At 34.7% G+C, this 23,278-nt stretch overlaps 2 protein-coding genes across 4 annotated transcripts in view; both read left to right on the top strand.

Annotated features, from left to right (window-relative positions):
* Positions 1–7,926, top strand: part of LOC106079555 (uncharacterized) — a 22,320-nt gene extending 14,394 nt beyond the window's left edge. The window contains exons 9-11 of the mRNA XM_056031879.1: positions 1,346–1,660; positions 2,561–2,794; positions 5,002–7,926. Of these exons, the coding sequence (XP_055887854.1) occupies positions 1,346–1,660; positions 2,561–2,794; positions 5,002–5,123 (671 nt within the window). The 3' untranslated portion in view covers positions 5,124–7,926. The remainder of the gene's footprint in view (positions 1–1,345; positions 1,661–2,560; positions 2,795–5,001) is intronic.
* Positions 5,383–23,278, top strand: LOC106079552 (uncharacterized). Of its 3 annotated transcripts, XM_013240723.2 has the most exons (14): positions 5,383–8,881; positions 10,231–10,697; positions 12,139–12,198; positions 12,456–12,539; positions 15,280–15,444; positions 15,871–16,011; positions 16,831–16,946; positions 17,581–17,797; positions 18,224–18,505; positions 18,852–19,139; positions 19,444–20,062; positions 20,650–20,757; positions 20,945–21,082; positions 22,596–23,278. In XM_013240723.2, the coding sequence occupies exons 4-14, from the start codon at positions 12,500–12,502 to the stop codon at positions 22,606–22,608; spliced, it is 2,127 nt and encodes a 708-aa protein (XP_013096177.2). In that variant the 5' UTR covers positions 5,383–8,881; positions 10,231–10,697; positions 12,139–12,198; positions 12,456–12,499; the 3' UTR covers positions 22,609–23,278. The 3 variants fall into 3 exon arrangements, with proteins under 3 accessions (XP_013096177.2, XP_055887852.1, XP_055887853.1); XM_056031877.1 differs by lacking the exon at positions 12,139–12,198; XM_056031878.1 differs by lacking the exons at positions 10,231–10,697; positions 12,139–12,198.

The following is a 23,278-nucleotide window of genomic DNA, read 5'->3' as shown; positions in this document are numbered from 1 at the left end:
TTACAACAAACATTAGAGATTAGAGTCTCGTGTAAGTTATTTATTTACAACAAACATTAGAGATTAGTCTCGTGTAAGTTATTTATTTACAACAAACATTAGAGATTAGAGTCTCGTGTAAGTTATTTATTTACAACAAACATTAGAGATCAGAGTCTCGTGTAAGTTACTTAGTTACAACAAACATTAGAGATTAGAGTCTCGTGTAAGTTATTTATTTACAACAAACATTAGAGATCAGAGTCTCGTGTAAGTTATTTATTTACAACAAACATTAGAGATCAGAGTCTCGTGTAAGTTACTTAGTTACAACAAACATTAGAGATCAGAGTCTCGTGTAAGTTACTTAGTTACAACAAGCTTTTGGATCTCCAATCATGCGATTCATCTTGTTTTTTTTTTTTTGGATATAAATTTTTGGATGATTTATCTTCTAAAACATTTCGCTACGGCACCTCCACATTCGGCGACCAACGCTGCTCTTTGAAAACATTTCGCTACGGCACCTCCACATTCGGCGACCAACGCTGCTCTTTGAAAACATTTCGCTACGGCACCTCCACATTCGGCGACCAACGCTGCTCTTTGAAAACATTTCGCTACGGCACCTCCACATTTGGTGACCAACGCTGCTCTTTGAAAACATTTCGCTACGGCACCTCCACATTCGGCGACCAACGCTGCTCTTTGAAAACATTTCGCTACGGCACCTCCACATTCGGCGACCAACGCTGCTCTTTGAAAACATTTCGCTACGGCACCTCCACATTTGGTGACCAACGCTGCTCTTTGAAAACATTTCGCTACGGCACCTCCACATTCGGCGACCAACGCTGCTCTTTGAAAACATTTCGCTACGGCACCTCCACATTTGGTGACCAAAGCTGCTCTTTGAAAACATTTCGCTACGGCACCTCCACATTTGGTGACCAACGCTGCTCTTTGAAAACATTTCGCTACGGCACCTCCACATTTGGTGACCAACGCTGCTCTTTGAAAACATTTCGCTACGGCACCTCCACATTCGGCGACCAACGCTGCTCTTTGAAAACATTTCGCTACGGCACCTCCACATTCAGCGACCAACGCTGCTCTTTGAAAACATTTCGCTACGGCACCTCCACATTCAGCGACCAACACTGCCTTTACTTCTCTCCTTAGCTAGCTTATTTTTTTTATTCTTTGTGGTGTGTGGCGTGTGTGGTGTGTGTGGTGTGTGTGACGTGTGTGGTGTGTGTGACGTGTGTGACGTGTGTGGCGTGTGTGGTGTGTGTGACGTGTGTGGCGTGTGTGGTGTGTGCGCTTTGAACTGGCTGACATGGTCTCCTTACTACTGATTGAACAGGTCCCCCAAGACTAGTGGAAACACAAGTCAACCAAACCTACACTTGTAAAGTTGGCGGAAGTATTCTCTTCCCTCCCATCATCATCTCTGGTACAACTGAACCCAGTGACTATTTCTTAGTGTACAACGAGAACGGCGTCTTGTACAAGTCCAGATCTGATCTCTACACAGTCTACTACCATAAAAAGTCGCTCTACTTTGGTGCAATCGACTTGGCTCTTCATGAGGTGAAGGAAGTAGAGTTTGGCTCGTACAGACTCAAGATGAGGTCAGCTTACGGTGATGGGGATGACGTCTTTTTCACGCTTGTCTTAGGTTAGTCATTGTCGTAATTTCGAATGTTTTGTTTGAGCGAAAATTGTATTTGATATATTTGTTAAACTATGCACACCAAAATCAAGTAAATAATATCCATGGTAAATGTATTAATGTCTTTTATATACAATAGAAGTGTATAGAACTTATGAATCAGTTTGTATTATAATATGCTATATTCTATGCTAGTCTACTTTTAGATCTTTTAATAAAGAAGTAATACTATTCAATATTGATCAACTGAAGTATAATTTTATAGTTTGCTATTTCAGTATGTCAAGAGTTGCGTTTTAAGCCTTAGCTCGTTTGCCCGAGCCTCTGACATTCAATATGAACTTTCTTGCATAAAATAAATAATCGACTAGATGTTAACATATCAATATGATATTAATGAGATGAAGTTATTCACAATGAATAAAATAACTTAATCTATTATTGAATTTAACTTTGTCACAAATATTATAATATAGATATATGTTAGTAGTCAAGTAAGCATTCTGCACCTTGCGGTCCCACAAGACCAACACAACACATTAGTACGTATTTGGCCTCCTTACAAGAAACACACAACACTGGCCCACTTCTGACTCTAGTGTAGAGACTCAATCTACAATCCCATGACTAACTCACTGTTGAACATCAAAGAAACATTATATCAGCATAAATAAAACCACTCCTAAAGCTTAAAAGTAAGGCAACAAGGTAAATGCGTTCAATAATTGTGCATTGAATAATATAACCGACGCATCGACACAGTATAACGTAGTGGTTGCATTTGTTTCTGCAAGTTACTATTATTAAAAATTCAGACAGGCAGCGTTTTTTTTTTAGTAGACTGTACGTTTTGTCTAAATCATTTAAAGTTTTTTTTACAACGATCAGTTTTCTCTTTACAATCAGATTCCAGTGTTGTGACCGATTACAAGCCAGCAGTTATTGCTCTTGGAGTGCTGTTTTCTCTACTTGTTCTCTGTGTGACTTGTGTCCTAGGTTACTACTTCTATAAGCGATACAAGAGTCCTGCTGCTGAGCAGACCAACACAATGCCAATGACAACGCCTAGTAATAGTGGAGAATGTTACGACACACTTAATAAACCTGATAATGGCTCGGATTATTATAGGTCTTTAAAAGGTAAGAAAAAAAAATCATCCTCATCAGTCCCTTCACTTTCGACGTAGGACGTAGGGGTGCTGTGACGTAAGGGTGCTGTGACGTAGGGTAGCTGTGACGTAAGGGTGCTATGACGTAGGGGGTGCTGTGACGTAGGGGTGCTATGACGTAGGGGTACTGTGACTTAGGGGTGCTGTGACAGTTCGCGAAACCAAACTATTTTTCCCGTTAGCAGCTGTTCTTAGTAAAATATCAAGAGAGAGATCAGTCCATTCTTTTACAATGTACAGCCAGCTTTTCTTTGGACGACGCGTTCTTCCTGCTCCCACCACTGTACCTTGAAGGATGGCTTTAATAATAATAATACAAATCTTTATTATCCATAAGGAAATTTGTCTTACAATTTGTGCATTACACCAAACATTACTTTCACCATTACAGTGAGTCATGTCATTCAATACGACCAAACCAGCTCAGCTTTCTTCTCTCCACAGTATTGAGGAGTTTGTTCTTTTTTGCCAGCCAGAGCCAGAGTATTAACTTGTAACAGTAAAAACTCATTTTTCTTCTCTTCCTGGTATCTGATACTCAGCATTTTTGTTTGGCATTTACTCTCAAAGGCTTGAATTCTTCTTTCATCCTCAGTGTTCAACTTTCACACCCATATAGAAGTACAGAGATTGCTAGCCAAGAATATATATATAAATGAGTTAACTTCTTCTAACATTTGGCCATGTGTATGCAACATTTCGTACTATCTCCACCACAAGCTAGTATTTCTCTTTTATCTGCACTAATTTCCATGCCAACGGCTCTAGTTGCAGCATCCAGTAAGATCTTGTATCTGGTATGTATTTTCTCCAATGAGATCTATATCATCTGCAAACCTTAGATTGGAGATAGGGCGCCCATTTATGTTCAATTTGGGGGTAAATTCTTTTTAGAGCTTCCATCATGATATGCTCCGGGAATATGTCAAAAAGTGGTAGAAAAAGAATACATACTTGCCGCACTCCTATGAATGTCCTGAACCTTTCTTCAATTTGGTTCTTTAGAAGTACTAAGCTATTAGCCTTTGGTCAAGGGCTTCGTACAGGAGAAGTTACAAAATAGACACATCCAAAAAAACAAAACAAAAAAACCTGCAATGCCAAACAATCCAAACATAATATGTGGAAATATTGAAAACAGGAATACATGACATGTTTCTTTTCTGACAATAACAGTCCACAAAACACTAAATTTAGTTGTATTTTTAGACGTAGGCTATGTCTCTTATTCATTTGAAGCAGTGGAGACAGAACTGTGGAACTTATCGTTACAAATCTAAATACACACACATATATTTTTTTTCTTTTTTTCTACTTTTCTACCCATTTAACTGTACACTGTACTTTGTTCTTATACCATCAATAATTATGTACAACTTTGTCAAACAAACGAAGTATATAAACTGAATTCAACAAGCCGAGGCAAAAAAGAATATACAGGGAAGAGTAGATATACATTGTCAAATAATACAAAAGAAATAATTGTTATAAATAACGACAAAATAATGCACAATAAATGATAGATATGTATATTTACAAAAGCTTGTTTCACTTCACTCTGTATGTACGGTAAAAGTTTGTAGGCCTTCATGTTATTTCCCTACCACCATATCTCGGATCAAGTATGAATTTTTGCACAATTATTTCATTTACCTGATAACACAAGACTCAATAAAAATAATTAAAGAATTAGTTAATTAATTATTGGAAATTAACTATTTATTTTGGTATCGAACAATGGAAAGAACTTGTACTTGACAGATGTGGTGTCATAAGTTGAATTCTATGGCCTCCTTCTGTCGAGAAGCGAATATGGATCATCTCGGTGAGATGAATGCCTGGGCATTAGTAGTGGTCGGAACGATGTCGCACACACATCAGCTCCCCCCCCTCTCCAAGCAGCTGATTTATCCAAAGGAACGGCAGTGCCGATACAGTTTGAGGTCAGCGGCGTCGCAGGTTCTGCCAGAGTGTAGCACTGGGTGCTGCAAACTGCCTTAGGGTCGCCAGCTCCTGATAAGTTGAATTAGTCCCCTTTATACTTTATGTAGACAATTAGGTCGTGGCTTAAAGAATTGAAATCCTAATCCCAAATCCAAAACTAACTGATAATATTAAACTTAATAAGTTTATTTTTTAAAATCTGTTATTGTTAACGATTGCTCATATTGCTTTCAGCCAATACAGACATAAGACAGCGCGAACAGGATGACTACATGAACACAACAATTAAACTGGCTATGAAACCAAATGTCAAGAAGCCCAAGCCGAAATATCTAAATACTTATGAAAATCATTGACAGAATATTGACAAGAATCTAGTTTTGCAATCTTTGCTAAATGCTAATTATTTGAATTCAAGTGTCTCCATAATTTCAGACGTCTGTGCAGACAGTATAAAAAGCTAATATTCTAGTGTACATTTGAACTTTAGCGTAAAGCTTGGGACGTTTTCATTAAATATTTAGTATTCATTTTTTTTTTAATTTTTAAAATAAATGCCTCTTTTTCTCTCTCTCTCTCTCTCTCTTGCTCTCTTTCTCTCTCTCTCTCCTGTGACAAACTTCCTTATTGGATTCTTCCGCACTGTTCTAATTGACGCGTTTCTGCGCCGATGAATCTCAAAAGGTTTTCTCCTACGACTCATCGCAGTGAGAGCTGAAACTAGTTTGGTCTTGAAACAGGCCCAATATTGAGAGAGAGAGAGAGAGAGAGAGAGAATGAGGCAGAGAAAGAGGCATTTGTTTGCAATTCATCACTGTTTTATGTTGCGCCTACACTTATGTATTAGGTTGTTATGGATGCTATCTCAGGCGCACAGAAAAGTCGCGAATCTTTCAGGAATCCATGTCACCGTTATTAAGTTGATAGATAGCTCTATAGCCGGGTTTTATTGAAGCAATTTAATACAACATTACTAATTCACAATAATCAAATATGCAAAAGAAAAAAACAACAACAAAAAAAACAACAACGGCATTTTAGAATAAAAATGCCATAAAATATACATAACAAAAAATTATTATGCAATTATTGGAAGTTGGGATTCCATAATCTACTGAGATTGATACACTTACTTGTGACCAGGAGATTTACATATTTAGTTGTGAACAGGAGATTTACATATTTAGTTGTGACTAGGAGATTGACATATTCAATTGTGATTAGGCTATTTAGTTGGAGCTTGTTGATGCGTCTCATTGCTGCGTTGCTCTAGACTAGACATATATTTTTTGCTTGAGTGTAATGGCGGCACTTAACAGTCAAGAGCTTTGAAACATGTCTACGCAGTACCCACTTACAATTGCAAACATTTGTTAACATTTATTAACTGATAATTAGATCTACAGCTCTCGTAATTGTATTCCCTATACATTAACATTTTATTTATTGCTTTGTATAGAAACACGAAATAGCAATAATTTTAAAATGTGTTTTAAAAAGTCTTTCGAGGTCTCCATCGTCATCTGTACCTATTACTGTAATGGGTATTTTCTTAGTAAGTGGCAATTGATCATTGAAAATCTTGAAAATGATTTTGCAAGACGTAACTATCTTCTCTTTTGAAGAAACGAATGAAGTATAAAAGATATTTCTGCGGATAGAGTCATCCCACGAACTTTACGAGCCTTGTGTGTAGCGAAGTCATACAGTATATCATAAAAATTCTATTTCCTACATAAATCACGCTCAATAGCAAGAATTACCAAATGTTTAAATCTATCTACGAGAATTGTTGAACTAAAGTAATTCTTCATTAGCTTGAGGCGCGAGAAGCTTCTTTCACCAGATTCCAAAATTACTGGATGATGCCTTTCTTTTTATCGCGCTTAGGATTGGCATTTTCCTTATTGAATGACACCCCAAAATGACAATTTTTGTCTATATATTTCAGGAGATTCGTATGAGTTTTCTAAAGATTTTAATAATTTCCGGATATTTCCAGGACTTTTTCGTATATTTTGCAATTTCAGGAGATTTTCAGGAGCTCCTGGTAAATCGACAGGAGGCCGCAGGAAATCTGTTATAAGTTATACAATGGTTTAATTTAATAATTTATACACCTAGAATTAGCTCGGGTCCTATGAAAGTGCGGGGCCCACTGCGGTCGCATAAGTGCGGAGCCCACTGCGGTCACCTAAGGCCGACCCTGCAAAATAGCGGCGTATACTACGCCGCCGGTCGACTAGTGAAGTATAAAAGACTAGCAGTACATACCGGGTATGCCCGTTGATTTCGTCCCAGGATTTATATTGTTTATTAAGACGTGACACCACTTTCTCTCTTTTTTTTTAATTTGAATGTACAGTTAACGGGCTACATTTTAAAGACCCTCCGAGCAGACTGTTTTATTAGCCCATTAATTCGTAGATCTGTTACAATGAAATTTAACAGCCCGCCGCTCTCTTCCTCTTTCCTTCTATCTTTCTCTCTCTCTCTCTTTTACAAAGCTAATATCAACTCACTGTCTCTGTCTGTCTAGTAAAAAGTTTGTACACGTTTCTTCTCCCACACCTATTCTCGGATCAAGTTGAAACCTCACAAAATTATTAATTGACATAAACAAGACATGAATCAATAAAAAAAGGATCTAATTAGTCAATTAATCCCTGGTAATTTATTATATTGTTTGATACAGATAAGATAAACTAATCTTTCAGTATTCACAGATATGGCTAATTTGTTGGCTTTAGTCCCCTTCAATAATTGTTATGATTTTTTCCATCACATATTCTCCGATCTACTTGATACTTCAATCAATTATTTATTGTACCTTACAAAACATTATTCAATAAAAACAAAATAGCCAGTTAGTCAATTATTTATTGTACCTAACAAAACATTATTCAATAAAAACAAAATAGCCAGTTAGTCAATTATTTATTGTACCTAACAAAACATTATTCAATAAAAACAAAATACCCAGTTAGTCAATTATTTATTGGTTATAATTATTCTGTTTGATGCCAAATAAGGGAAATAGCTTGTACATTATTGATAGATATAGTTTTAAGAGCGGAGTTCTTCCCCTTTAGATAAACTTTGATTAAAAAAAAAAGGATTTTTTATATGTTGCTTGTTCTGTCGCTGTTTTTTTTTTTAGTCTGCACATCATAATTTTCCTCGACATAGAATTTTGACTTGATTTGGAAAGACCCACTTTAAAACACGCCCCTGACACATTCTTTTTTTTTTCGAATCCCTACGACTGCTACGACAGTTCATCAGACAGTAGTAACTTTCTAATGTGCAGAAGATTAGAAAATTGGGTCAAGTTTTTGGGATAAACTTTTTTTATTCTTAAAATAAACGTGGTGCTCACAGAAATAATTTAAAGAAGTCATGTTTGTCGTCGTAGACGAAACCTATCCTATGAAGACCTTTTAGATTGTTTTAAAAGCAACTCTCTTGTAATGGTTTCTCATTGCAATGTAGACGTCAACTAAATGAATTCTCATAAGTTAAAAAGTATACGTCGTCCTTTTCCCATTCTATTTTTTTTTCAAGTCAACTTTTGTCACCAGCAAACACATTCAGTGGACTTAGGGTTCACGAGAATAGTTCAGAGGCGACAATAAGACTTCTTTTACAACGGACTTCTTAGGAGGACACTATTTGAAGTGAACAAAAAAAAAGGGAGGGGGGGGAGAAGGTGGTAGTCTAAGTCCTAATGGATTGATCGTATCCAGAAATTTTTGTGCTATGCTAAGTTTACAATGCACTCTTATTTCCTGGATAGTAGAGACCATGGGACTAGATCTAAATCTTGATCTAGTTGTTAAATTTACTTCCTTATTGTGCTCATCATATTAGTTGAGCGAAGGGAAACAATTTCAATGGGAGGAGCAATACTCTGGATAATTGGAAGACAAACTGTTCGTTCTATTTTCTCTTCTTGATCTTTACTTTTGTAGTGTCATTTTTTTTTTAGTTTAGCTTTTTGTTAAATTTACGCAATGATTGAATGAATCTTTATTTTTGTTCAAGAGTATTAAATGAGCCTAGCTGACGATTAGTATTGACATTCGTTTTGAAGCAAGGGTCTTCAGATCGTATGGTAATAACATGATTTTAAACTATTAAATAACTTTTCATATGTTTTCAAACTACTAATGTCATGTTTTCAAACAACTTTATATGACATGATTAAACACTTTTTAAAACACACAAAAAAAGCTTCCCACATTTTTTGTACATCAGAGGTTCTGAACGTTTAAAAGCTGTGTATTTAGACTCGGTTGTCCTTAAAACTAGATCTATATACTGTGGAAGAAATCTTTTCATACTGCAAAGGACATTGTATAAGATATTAGTGTGACTTAGAACATCTTTAAATGCTTTCAATAATATTTCTTCAGGAATTGATACAAATAATATAAAGTTTTTTTTTTTAAATGATGTAAACAGAAAATAATTTTTGTCTAAATTTTACTACACATTTAAACCAAAAATGTTGGTAGTGAAAAATGAAAAGCACTTAGTGATGTTAGGTATAAATCTGGGTGACATTCATATTCAAATCTTTGATTTTGTTTTTCACTACAAAATTCTTTGGGTTAAATGTGTAGAGACCTAGCCACATTTTTTTTCCACTTTTAGTGTGTTTAAATTAATATAAGCGATGCTTTTTCTTGTATCTATAAAACTATTTGGGCGCATCCATTGCCTTTCGAGACAAAAGGAGCCATATAAAACTATACATTATTTTTCCCCTTTCATTCTTCAACGTTTCCAATCATTGTCGACCACTGGTATTAGATCTATATGTGAGCGATAGTTAAGGCAATAGTTAGTTTTAAACCATTTAATAATCTTTTTGTTAAAGCAAAAAAATTGTAATAATGGTAATTAAGGGAAATGTAAATTATCAAAATCCATTACAAAGTTTTCTTTACAATTAATATACACACAGTCTTTTATATAATTTAGAGAATAGCATACAGTCTTTGATAAAGTCTTTTTCTCCTTCTTTTCCGTGTGTTGTTTTCATTTATTTTCAATCCCCTAATTCTCTACACAAGGCTTATCTCCCCTTAGCTTAATACTTTTTCTATATAAAAGCAAAATTAAATAATTATGACTAATCGGTTTAATAATTAATTGGTTGATTTTTTAAAATTGTATCATGTGTCGAACATGAGCTTGTAATGTAAAATTTGATGATGATTGAATGTGAAGAAGTGGTTGAAAGTTCGATTGCAAAAATCCCCCAACATACAAGAAAGAAACAGAATGAATTAATATTAGCCATTTAATAAGAAATGTCCATACTGTCAAGGTCATCACAGCTAGTGCTATTTTGTGTTATAAATTACTCTCCTGTTGCCTCTCAATCTGATAAACCTATTTGTGATAGTGAAGAACAAAAGCGAAACATTTTTTCTCTTTTTTTTAATGCTGTTCAAGTGAGATCCCTGTAGCTGGGTAGAGCCGATCTGCATATCTAGGTCAAGCGACAATGTTGACAGTCGAGTGGCCTACTAGATTTAGATCTACTACCAGGAAGCAGAAAATCAATATGTGTCACAGTGAAAGGTCATATGTGTAGCAGTCCTCTTCGAGTTTCTATCATGTTTAATTTAATCTCTACGTATCTTTGCTATACGTTTAATGATGTGATCTATGCAAACATAATTTTAGTAGGCTCTCAGATGTAGCGATGAATGAATGGAATTGATCTAAATTTAGAAGTCTACAATTTATCGTCTATTAAGTACACTGAAGATAGAATCTACCCAAATATTCACTACCGCTTGATAAATATAGGCCTACACAGACTACACACATTATGGATAGCATACCTTTGAAAGGACTGAAATCGAAGGCCATTGTCGCATCGTGTGTTGTTTACTTCTAAAAAACGCCACAAGCAGGTAGGACTTAATATGATTTATATAAAATAGGTGCCTTAGTAAATGTCTAAAATTTACAATTGTAGATCTATATAGGCCTAAATGTATGACATGTCGTGTGGGTTGTTATCTGAACTGACGTCCCAATGGTCTCGCGTTCAAATCCTGCCCTCTGCCATCCTACTTGGGGAAGTTAGGGCTTGGATGTAATAATCTCTGATAGGGACATGCACAACGTAAAACAATGGATTTAGGACAGCAGCAGTTAAAGCGAATCAATCTAGACTATAGGCGGCCTTTAAAACTAAATTACATCTAATTCAACGACATCTGGCCAACACATGATCTGAATTCTAAACTCTGTGCTACAAATACTTATCACATGAATTACTACCACCAGGCGATTTATTGCATTCTGGGCTTCAGTAATTTATTTAGACTTTAGACAAAATAGCATTAGAAACAAGAAAAACATTAAACATACTCTTTTAAAAAGACAATATCTCCTTTATACAACTATTAGAGCGACTGTTTTTCTCTTAATAACTCATGAATGTTAGATTAAAAAACAATGGAACATTCTTTACGAGCTAGTAATTCTTTTCTCACCAAAATACATTTCTAGGAAAATCGTTAGAGCCGTTTTTGAGATCCGTGTCCAGGTTCCACCCATCTAGAAGGTTCCATCCAGAAATTTCCCCCATGATGTTGTAACTTGAATAGAGGTATTTTAATAATCACATGTAAGGTTTACTACTAAAAAAACGAATTACAGCTAGTTACTGTTGTACACTGTCGCTCAGGGGTTACTATTAAGTATAATAATAAAAATATAATTTCGATATGAAACAAAATAATTAATTAACAATTATTAATTCACTAAATAGTTGATGTTGTTATTGATGTTTTAATAATAAATACGACTATGGCGTGATTCCACAACAAAATCTTCTCACGTCCACCAATTATGTACTCTCTACTCTGATAGATCTTTGATGAACTCATAAGACGTTGAATTTTAATCGACCACATTTTCTTTGTATTGACAACATCTGCAATGTCATCGACATCGCAGTACCATTATCTTACAATATTAGAACTGAAAGTGAAGAACACAAAATATCATGTCTGAGGGCTTTGCAATGGGGTTTTACCTATCAAAAGGCGGTACTACTGCAGACCTACCACATCGCCAGAAAATTGCTCGGTTGACACTGTTCAGGGACTACAATGAATTTCGTTGCCCTAAGCTTGATGCTGCCAGTGCCATAGAATGAAAATTAGTTCATATAAGTATAACTATAAGACTATAAGAATTCAGAAATAGAGCAGGATTCTTTGGAGGCCCCTAAATTCTTTTTGTACACTTTAATGAAAATGCACTTAATGAAAAAAAAAAAGCTTTATTATGTCAATTAACATTTTTAATTGTATTATTTCATTTTACAATGATATGTTATAGGATCGACTTGCTTTACAAGTATCCAATTGTGTTTCATCAAAGGGCTATCTTGATCTGGATGTAAGATGTAGCAACTCTAAATGATTTGTAAAGTTTATAAAGTCAATCTTAAATAATAAACTTGAGGCACTTTTCAAATAAACTGTTTAAAAAAAAATGAATGACAGATATTTATTTTGTGAATTAACTTTTTTTTTGTTGAAATATTTAGAAACCCTAACCGTATAAGCTGTTGTTGTTTTTTTTCTACATACATCGTCATCTTTGTATCAAACTGTAGTTATAAAACAGATATTTAATGTGTATCCAACATATAGTTGAACGCAGCGCTGCTGGTCAAGCAGGATCATATGATGACGAGATGAAGATAAGAGCTCTACTTATTTTTATCAGTGTTTTGAGTAAGTTTTTCTGTTTGTTTTAGAATGAATGGATAAAAGATTTTCTGACGTGGCTGCTTGACAAAGCAGACTTCAAAGTATTCGAATCAAATCCTGGAGAAATTCTTCCTTAAGTTCTTAGACACATAAAATGCCGAGTTCCAAAACCAACTGATGTAAGGGAGAGCAACAGTTCTTGGTGAATGAATTGACTAGATATCCTCTTCAAATGTTGAACTCTCTTATAACATATTTCTCCTGACTTGTCTAAAGAACCTTAGGGTCAAGAAACAAAATAAACGACTTGTTTAGTTCTAAAATGTATTTGTACTTTCTAAAGTGACAAAAGATTACAAATGTAACACAATTAGCTTAGTGTATTATACTTTCATTAAAACCAGTGTTTTATTTACCATGTTCTTTGTTGCCTCATCCTTGACTACGTAGTCTGACTACAGCTTGAGTGGACACCTGAGAGGAAGTTTCATTGGAGTAGCCGTCCATGTGAAACCCTCTTTTTTTCATTTCAGACATTGCGGTCCATAGTCATCTGTTTCCGTGGTCCACAGTTAACGAGGGTGTCATGTGGCCAGCACAATGACCAACCGCCTTTACTTTTCCCCAACTAATGTCAGGTAGAGCTGGGTGAAATCAGAGAGGCGCCCAAGATACTGAATTAAAATTCCTAGTCTTCACCGAGATTCGAACCCGGAACCTTTGGTTCGGAAGTCAAGCGATTTACTGCTTAGCCATGAAACACTATGACTCTTCACCCCAGTTTGTTTCTGAAAGTTCCTCAATGGCAGGGACGGATTTAAGTTATCGTAGGCCCTTTGCAGAATTATTTGGAGTCATCTACCTTTTCGAAGACTTGAATAAAAATGACATTAAGTAATGAAAATGAAACATTAGAATGGGCTTTTGTGCATTCAATCTCATTTCCTTTTTTATGATAATACTAGGCCTAATTTGTATAGTACCGGTGTTGTTGTTTTTTTTTTTAATTTTTGTATGTGTAGGCCCCCATTGAGTAGGAGGCCCGCCGCCTCAGCGCGGCGCCTCCGTGGAAACGTAGAGTAGTAGAAATAGATAGGCTATGAACGGGAAGCGAACAACGCCTCTTCTGGGCTACCTAGGATGAGCTGGTTTTTTTTGGTTCTCACTAGGGGTAGGGATGGAGCAAATAGCCAGTAAACCCAGTCCAAAAAGTCCGCCACGGAGAGGGCCGACATTAGTGTCCCGTTATCTGGAGTGACGGTCCTTTCACGGAACCTTGGCGGTTACAGTATAGGAATATGAGGTATATTCCTCTTGGTTATCGCTACCTTCGGCCACTTATAGCAAATGGGACCAGGATCTAGGTGCGGCGCGCTGTGCATGTGGTACAGTCCCCTTACTCGGTTCTTGGCCGTACTGCTGCGAATCCTCAGACAGGACTTAGGGTGAAAAGCTCCCGGTCCACAAATGTTCGCTAGAAAAAAGCTTTTCCAGCGAACTATTGGGAAATTGGCACCATCGACGCCCATTCCCTACTGGACTTTATCGAAGGTTTGTAGATTTTTGGACACTTTCGCATTTCGGTCTAAGCGGCCGAAGGCTGCGCAACCCTTGGAATTCTATCATATTCCTATTTCGACATTATGACCAATAGCTTTAAGTTTTTAAATATAGGCGGGAAATGTATTGTTGATCCTGCATTGGGATTCCAGACCAGTATAAAGGACAGATTTGACCCATTGATGTATAATGTATAAGAAAATATGAACTCTATGACTGCTTGATCTAGATCCAGAGTCTAAAATTATTCTTGCTGCTTGATCCGTGAGAAGACCGCTACTCCAGCTCACTGGACTCCGATGACGGCCTCTCTTGCGGAACGTTGTGGTGGTTTGTTTGGACAGTGCTAGTGGGAACCATCACCTTGAGTCTAGAAGACCTTTGCATGCTTTGGTTCCAAGAGAAATGAGATAATTCAAAGGGGATCTGTTTTGTTACCTATTTCGACTGTTAGTTTCCAATAAAAGACGTTTCCTCTGAGAGTCACGCTGAAATCCCTCGGCAAACAGACGTCAGAAATCTCAAGAAGTTACGCTTACCCAGTCTTCCCACGATTGCGAAACCCTTTATCCTGTTGGACACCAAGGCTTTTTCTCGATACGTTTTGGTCTGTTTTCGTGGAATTTTGAAAGAAAAGGCTGCTCCAATTTTATATATATAATTTACCCATCTTCTCACCAGTCTTGCTTATTCTAATTCTTTCTCCGGCTACTGCCCCTGTAATATGTCCCTTTTTTTTTGTCTTATCCAAAGCCGAGGTTTCTACAAGCAATGAAATAACGTCACTCAGCAGCAATAGCTGTATTTATTCAATGTCGACATTAATTGAGTGCATTGTCTTTCTAAAACTGAGTGACTCTAAATGTGCAATTAACCAAGTTAATAATGTCGGGACGTAGGGGCTGAGTGGTTAAGCGCTCGGGGTCCTGGGTTCGAATCTCGGTGAAGACTTGGATTTTGAATATTGGGATTTTTAGGGCGCCCCTGAGTCCACTCAACTCTAATGGGTACCTGACATTATTTGTGGGAAATAAAGGCGGTTGGTCGTTGTGCTGGCCCTGCTCGTTAACTGTTGGCCAAAGAAACAGATGGCCTTAACATCATCTGCCCCATAGATCGCAAGGCCTGAAAGAGGAAACTTTACTAATAATGTCACTTTATACTTGTTTATTATGTTAACACTATTTTTTTTCAATGTTTAAAGCTTACAGCTGTGCGCAGGGAATGTTTGAGTTTCCAGCAGTGGAAGGTAACCCAATAACAATGGACTGTTCCTATAGTGAAGTACAGTGGCTTGTAACAAATAACAACTACACTAGAGTTGTTGCCAACTGTGCTAACACCAACTGCACTAATAATGAGCCCAATGGTATGTTGTAGCAGATATTTATCTATAAAATAAATACAATTTCTCAGTCACTGAGTCTCACTGTAAAATAGCTTAAACAAAACTAAACAAATACCCCTTATGAAAGAAAACCAGTCCAGTCAAACCCATTCACAAATGATAAAAATTGTAAAATATTTACTATTACTACTTTTTACGCAGAATTTAAATATGCCAATTACTCAAATTTGAAAAAACCATCTGCCGTTTCCCTTTGTCCTAAACAGACAAACTCTATTACATCTAGATATGTCTTAAAGGGATGGAACATCACCTCACATCAGTAATTGCTGAATCTGAAAGAATATTACCATAAGTTAGGCATATTTTAAAGCAACAATAATTATTTTTGGACTCTGGATGTAGATCAAACCATCACAGAGTTAATATTTTCTTTTTTTTTTTCAGATTACCTGGCCAGTATTCCCAGTACTGGTAGCAAAAAAAATTCTCTTCTATTGGTCAAATCTGTCCGGCGTCCTGGTCTGGAAGCCCAATGCAGGGTCAACAATACATTTACTGCCTATTTTTGGAAACTTAGAACCATTGGTCAGTGATGTCAAAAGAAGTCCTTTGAAATGAGTTTGTTGCAAAGCATAAAAAATGAGTTTTATTGGAAGCCAAACAAGATCCACAAAGTTTATAGTCCAGACTTAAAATTAAGGAAATAAATACAAATTTGCCAGAGAATTATTACCTATGTTAAGTAGGATTATATCAAGTACAATATGTTATTGCTTATGTGGGTGGGTAAACTTTAATCATGCCTCTTAAAGTTTTTTTTTCATTGAAGTAAAAGTGTTTTTGAAAATCATACAAAGTTGTCTATTCTAAAAAAAAAAGTATAACTAGGAACTATTTAGTTAGCACCCATTATAATGAAATGACAATTGTAGTGTTCTTTAGGAAAACACATTTGAAATTGTAAACAGAAAGAAAAAGGGAAAAAAATATTTTAAAAATATTCAAAAATTCAATACAATAACTTCCCTTGGAATTGTAGATTTCTTAAAGGAAAATCAAAATATTTCATCTTAACTGCCAGCCTGTTTTGGGCTTAAAGCATTAGCAAGAACAATTAAATCTCTATTTTAAATCATTAATGATTGGATATCTCATAATGCAGGTTATAAATTAACCCTTTCAATCTAATGGTGTATGGGTGTTATTGTGATGCATTTAAATCATAAAAAACTACTTTTTTTCTTGTTAGGTTACTTTAAATTCTTTGTTGCATATGTATGTCTAAATTTATGGCTGCATAGCTTTATAAAAATATCAAATACAGTCATTGTCATTGTTGTGTGAATTCTTTTATAGCTACATGTCATTTCAATATGTAAAACATGACTTTTTTATGGTCTCTAGTTAAGCCTACAATCCCAAACTGCAATGTACCTGTTCCACAATCTGATGGTCAGACAATTCATGTGCAGTGTAATACATTTGTTTACCCTTCAGCTTTATGCAACATATATCTTCAGGTAATGAATTAATTAATTTACACAAGTTGTTCATGTTATAAAAATTATTTAAATGCTCTCTCAACTCTATTACCTGAGTTTCAAGCTATTCAAATTACTATTTTTGTCATATTTATTTCATTTGGTCTAATATAGTTCATAATTTTCTATAAAATCACCTTATGAAGAAAACAACCCCAACAAACAAACATTATCTTATGTAGTAATTTAAAATACATTTTAATCGTTGCATGCATATTTAAGAGCATATTTGCATTAATCATCAAACTGGTCACACCGAAACAAAAGGCACAAAATACTGTACAAAAGTATTGCTATGCCATAAGAGCCTTAGGTATTAAGTTGAAAGGGAAGTAGGTGTGTATCGCTAACATAGTAGTGATGATTTTATACAACTTTAAACACTCTTCAGTTCAAATCACTTTCTCCCACATCATTATTGTCCCAAGAAACTTTGGTGCTACTAAATATTCTGTTAGGATGCATTGTAGCTGTTTACCACTGGAACCACTGGTTGAAGATGGTTAAAGACACACATTTTTGAAGACATTATAAATACTTTTTTTTCTCTAATAAATCTAAGACTAAAACTAAGACTTCTTTAATGATTCAATTTTCATCTTTTAATGTTTAGGGACAGCTCAATGTGTCTTCACGGTCATCCACCTACAACAATACCTGGTCAGTCACAAACAACTTGACATTCACTACCTGTTTGCTAAGTTTTCAAATCAAAGATGCTGTCTGGAACAGCTCTGCAGTTTTTCGGGTGGGTGTTTATCCTGATGTTAATTTAGGATACACTTATGAGATTTACAACAATTGGAGTCTTCTACTTGTTCCAGTTCAAGGTAAAATAATAAATAATAAGATATTGTTGTACTGCAAACCTATATACTTTGTATAATTTTGACAAGTATACATTAAATGTTATGTACATTTTCATTTATTCCTTCACTCTTTAGCAAATTTATATTTTAATAATATATTACATCATCCCATGGACAGCTTCCTTGTATTTTATAATGTTAAGTAATTGCAAGCAAAATTAAGACTTTTCATAGAAAAATGTAAAAAAATGTAAAAAAAAAAATCTCTATTTTTTTTTATTAATACTAATATATTATAAGCTGACAACAGACATATTGTCAATTTAAGTAGCTTTATTTTTGTGTAAACTAAATTTTACATTTAACTGTAACTTGTAAACATAATTTATGCTATTTGGCTTATGCTATGTAACTAAAAAAATTTCATTTGAATGTGATGATATTCAGACAGGCCTAAAGTAATTGCTGTAACAGCCAATCAGAGAAGTGGATATCTACTTGTGATTAACAATAGCCCTGTAACTATCAGATGTGTAGCTATTGGTCAAACTGGCTCTACATTCTCTCTTTACAATCAAGCTACTAACCAAGTTCTAGCTACCACAACAATTCCTCAAATTCTAGAATATAACTTGACAAATGTTATAGAATTAAGGAATACAATCACTAGATGCCAGGTGAATGGAGCAGAGGATTCCAGAAAATTCATTCATTTATATTATGGAGCAGGTTGGTAAACTTATTTCTTGGCTTTCATTGCATTTGTTATTGTGGTTGTTTTTTGTGTGTGTATAAATTATATAGCTTATATGTTGAAAGATGTGTGTAAATATTTGTAAAGAACTTTAGCAAAGATATCAATTGAGATTTATACAACATTCTATTACTGCTGTAATAACAAAAGGAATAATTGATGATCTTAGAAAAAAACAACAACTGTTTATTGGGTATCTTGTAATGTTTTAAAATTAACATTTAAAAGTATTAAAAACAACAACTAAAAATATCCATATTGGTCCAAGATTTTCCTAAAGTTGTCTTTACTTATTACCTTTTTTTTTTCTTTCTTCATCAGGCAATAGTCCTGTGACTTCCTTTACTGCCAATTGGAAATCTGATGTAGTAACAGTGACACAGGGAAGTGATGTGTCTGTGAACTGTACCGGGGATGACATTCAAGGATACAAGCTAATTCTGTCTTATCATTTTCTTGATGGTTTTGAGAGTGTCATGGATGAAGCTGAGCTTCCTGACAATATTTTACATGTGTTTCACAATATTCCTTGTGGCAATCTTTCCTATCTTTCTTGCCGTGTTGATAATGATTCTACTACAGAGAAACTAATCAATATTACTGTTGAATGTAAGGAAATTTTATCATTTTAATAATGCTAGTTTTACATGGTTGAAACATTAAAGCTAAAAAATGTGCCATATTGTTTTATAATTTAAAGTAGATGTAAAATTGGATATTGCACCATGTTGCAATATAAAGCTAAAATGTAATAAAAAGACATTAAATAAAGAAATGCCCTTATATTGTGGTATTTATCATCTATAGATTTTTTATGACATCTAAAAACTACTTTGAGTAATAATTCAAGATTAGCCTCAATTTAATGACAAAATAATGCAGATCAATGATTATTTTATGTTTTTTTCCACAGGTGTTAAGAGCTCATGCTGTGATTTAAGTTCTAGTTTTCCCATCATACCTGTTGCAGCAGGCGTAGCCTCAGGAGTAGCTCTGATTATCTTGATCATTATTATAGTTTGTGCTTGTAGACATTGTAGATCAAACAATAAAAAGTCTGATACAAAATCAAAAGTTACCTCTAATATTTCATTAAAAAGGGACACAACCACAAACATTGATAATTTAAATACTCAAATTAATTTCATGGATTATATAGACAATAAAACAATTAATTCCAATTTAAATAGAAAAGGCAGCAAAGATTCATCTGTGGATAGACGTTATTCCTCACCTTTACCAAATACAAACAATCTACTTCGGAATACACCTAAAAGAATGAGTATAACTCGAAACTCAACCAGAAAAAAACTTGCTGCATCTTTGTATTCTGAAAGTTCGATCCATAATCCCAATGAAATAACACAGAATCAAGACATATATTACATTAATTCAGGATATGTGAGTAGTTCTGATACATCGCTACATCAAGATATGTCATCATCTTCATCTTCTGTCACACTGCCACCTAGTTACAGATCAGTAACAATATCTAGTAAGGACTATGATGTGCCCTATTCTGTAGTGAACAGGCAAGTAAAACCATTATTTGTTAAGCTTTGGTTTTAACATGAACTAAAGTATGAAAGAATAAATCTTCAGGCAACCATATCTTTGAAATATATGTCCAAGTACAACTATCAGCTTCTTAAAATAGAGAGGAAATTAAAATAATTGACTTATTAATCTGTTTGATTGAATCCAAACAATCTTTCAGTAAAAATATATGATTGTAGGTATTAGTTTTTTTGTTATGCAATAGCATAATAGTTGTGTGTTTACTTTGATCAAACTGTACCTCACTCTAGGGTTTTCTATTGACAATGGTAAATTCCTGTCACCCTAGATTGCCTTAAGGCTAATTCCAATTAGAAATTGTTTAATCCATGGAAAATATTTGAAATGCTCCAGTAATAAATATAATAATGTATATAAATAAATCAGTCACATTGCAAAAATTAACAATATCTAATATCTACAGTATTTTATGGTGGAGTTAATTATCTGAAAAAAATTTAATATTAATTAAATTTGAGAACTATTTGTTATAATTTGACATTTATGTATCTTGGTAGTGTCCATCTTCTAAACCAGAATGTTTATAATACAATGTTTGCAGGACTAAGGCTGTTGATATATCACAGAAACCAACAAACCATTCAACACAGTCTAAGCCAATAGTGCCTTATCAAAGAGAGTATGATTTGCCTTATGGGCATGAATACAGGTAGGTCAATTTCTATGAGTACATGTAGGCAGGCTTCTGGGTACAGTTAAGTAGACTTCTAGGAATGATTTTCCTTTATGAATGGATGTTTGTATGATTTTCCAAAATGAATTTAGTAAGAGCAGCTTCAAACTCAAATTTCATAGTAAATAAATGTATTTTATAAATAATAAACATTTCTATACAGAGATAAATCTACATCTAATGCACCTGTTAGACAACAGAATCACTCTAACAGTAGAGCTCCTAGTAAACCACAAAGACTGAATCTGGCCCAGACTAAGCCTATTACAGAATTAAATATGTCTCATGGTCAAGGATACAGGTACTAAGATAAATAAATAAATAAATGTATATGTGTGTGTGCTTGTGTGGATGAGTGAGTGCATGCATGTGTGTATATGTGTGTGCATTTTCTTTTCAATTTTTCCAAATACATGTTTTTGTAGTAGCCTATATGCAAATCACTCAACTTAGAGGCACTTTAGGACAGAAGAATAAAAAGTAAAGCAGCTATAATACATGAAACACTAAACCATAATTTACAGATAGAAAAACAAAAGCTAATGAAATACTCAGAAAGACATAAAGATAGAAGCACATTTCTTATTTCATATGCTAGAACGAATCCTTACAAGTGGTCTTTCTTCCTTAATGCCATAAAAGAATGGAATGGGTTGCCTGAATCAGCCAGGCAAACCAATAACTTTGAAGAGTTTAAGTCATTGATTAACTTGCATGAAAAGATTGACACTTGAGATGCATAGGACTTAATTATCTTCTTTTTTGAAGTAATGTCTGTAATATATAAGATATTAATTTTATTCAAAAAATTGTAAAAAAAAAAAAGAGTGTGTTCTCTAAGCCATTAGATTTTGATTCAGTTTCTAGTACAGTATTCGTCTGCTGTTCGCCTTAATTACATTCTTTCTCCTCCAGTGAATCCTGAAAATTTTAAAATTATTGATGCAGTTTTAAAATGCCAATGTTTGATATTACCTACGCTAAATTATGCTTCCCAAACACCTTCTATAGACAGTCTTGTCTATACAGTAATTCAACAACCTCTGAGAGCTAAATCTTCATGTATGCAGGATGGCAGGGAATGGTTGAGGGTAAAAGAGTATTGGTTTTGCTCCTGGTTAATCAGATTAAATTGCTACATGTTTTGTTATATCTTTTTGATGATATAAAGAAAAAAGTATTTTTTAATGTTTCCTGAAGAAATAAGAGAGGAGAGAAAAAGATACTTTTAGAGTTACAATTGATCATAAGGGGAAGTCATGGAAAGTAAAACAAGAGCATCAGAAAAAAACAATGTTAGAGTATATAGTTATAGGCCCTAAATATTATGGTGGGAAGCGTGGTCGACACCCGACTCGGGCAGAGTTGCGTTTACTGAGCGCCTTAAGGCTGCACGGAAAACCAACTCCTAGATACCCCTCCCCCCCACTGGTCCACAAATGAGATTGGACCAAAGCGCTCTGAGAAGCTATAAGCATGAAAGTAGCGCTATATAAAAACTATAATAATAATAAAATAATATATATAATTTAAGCATAATTTGGCTATCTTTTGTCATTTTCATGTCAGTTTTCTGAAATATTTTTTTTTCTTGTTTTGAATTCATATATCAGTGCCAGCCTTAGGCTTGGCAAACCAGGCAGCCATCTAGCTACAGGACTAAAAAAAAATATAGAAAATATTGCAAAACTTGGATCAGATCTCAAACATAGTAGAGCACTAGGACTCTAAGGTTTTTAATAAATTGCATAATATTTTTTTTTCTTATGATTTAAATACTTGTATTGTAAAATCATTTTTGTTTCTTTTTTTAGCACTGAAGTGTAACAGATTGGCTTTTGCTGTATCACAATTAATTTTATTTAACTGTAATACCAAGAAGTTAAATAATCAAACAGGTATTTACTATTATAAAGATCTGAAGTACAAAAGTTATGTATATTATGCCAGCACTAGAAGGGAGTAGTGCATACTCTGTTTTCTGGTATACACTGCATTATATAAGATAAGGTAAGGTACCTTATGATATTAAATTAGGATTGTTTTTCCAACCACTTGTATCTTTGGTCATCAAGAGAGATATACATTGTTTGGCTAGTAGTCTCTATTAAAGGGTCTCTAGTTTGAACCCTAGAGTAGACCAACAATTTTTCACAGAGATTTGACTTGAGCTGAGTTGGATTTTGCAAGTACCTAAAAAGTAAAAGTAGAGTATCCCTTTCAGATCAAGGGATATAAGGGGCAGATGATGTAATAGTCATCTGTTTCTCTGGTCCACAGCTAATGAGGCTGCCTTGTAGCCAGATTGATAAACAACCACCTTTGATTTTCACCAACTAATGTCAGGTACACATTAGAGTTGGGTGGACTTTGGCACCCTAAAAATCTAGAAATTCAAATTGCCAGTCTTGAGTGGGATTTGAATCTTAGACCTCATGGCTCAAAAGCCAATCACTTGACCCTCAAGCACCCCCCCCCCCCCATTGCTTAAAGGCAG

This window comes from Biomphalaria glabrata, chromosome 6, assembly GCF_947242115.1.
Source record: "Biomphalaria glabrata chromosome 6, xgBioGlab47.1, whole genome shotgun sequence".
Taxonomy (NCBI): domain Eukaryota; kingdom Metazoa; phylum Mollusca; class Gastropoda; family Planorbidae; genus Biomphalaria; species Biomphalaria glabrata.
Note: the sequence above shows the minus strand (reverse complement) of the source record. Positions and strands in the feature narration are given on the sequence as shown.

Coding starts and splice junctions, on each gene's coding strand:
- LOC106079552 (XM_056031878.1), top strand. CDS start 12,500: ATGAAGATAAGAGCTCTACTTATTTTTATCAGTGTTTTGA. Junction 18,506..18,851: donor TCATTTATATTATGGAGCAG/GTTGGTAAACTT, acceptor TTTCTTCATCAG/GCAATAGTCCTGTGACTTCC. Junction 19,140..19,443: donor AATCAATATTACTGTTGAAT/GTAAGGAAATTT, acceptor TTTTTTCCACAG/GTGTTAAGAGCTCATGCTGT.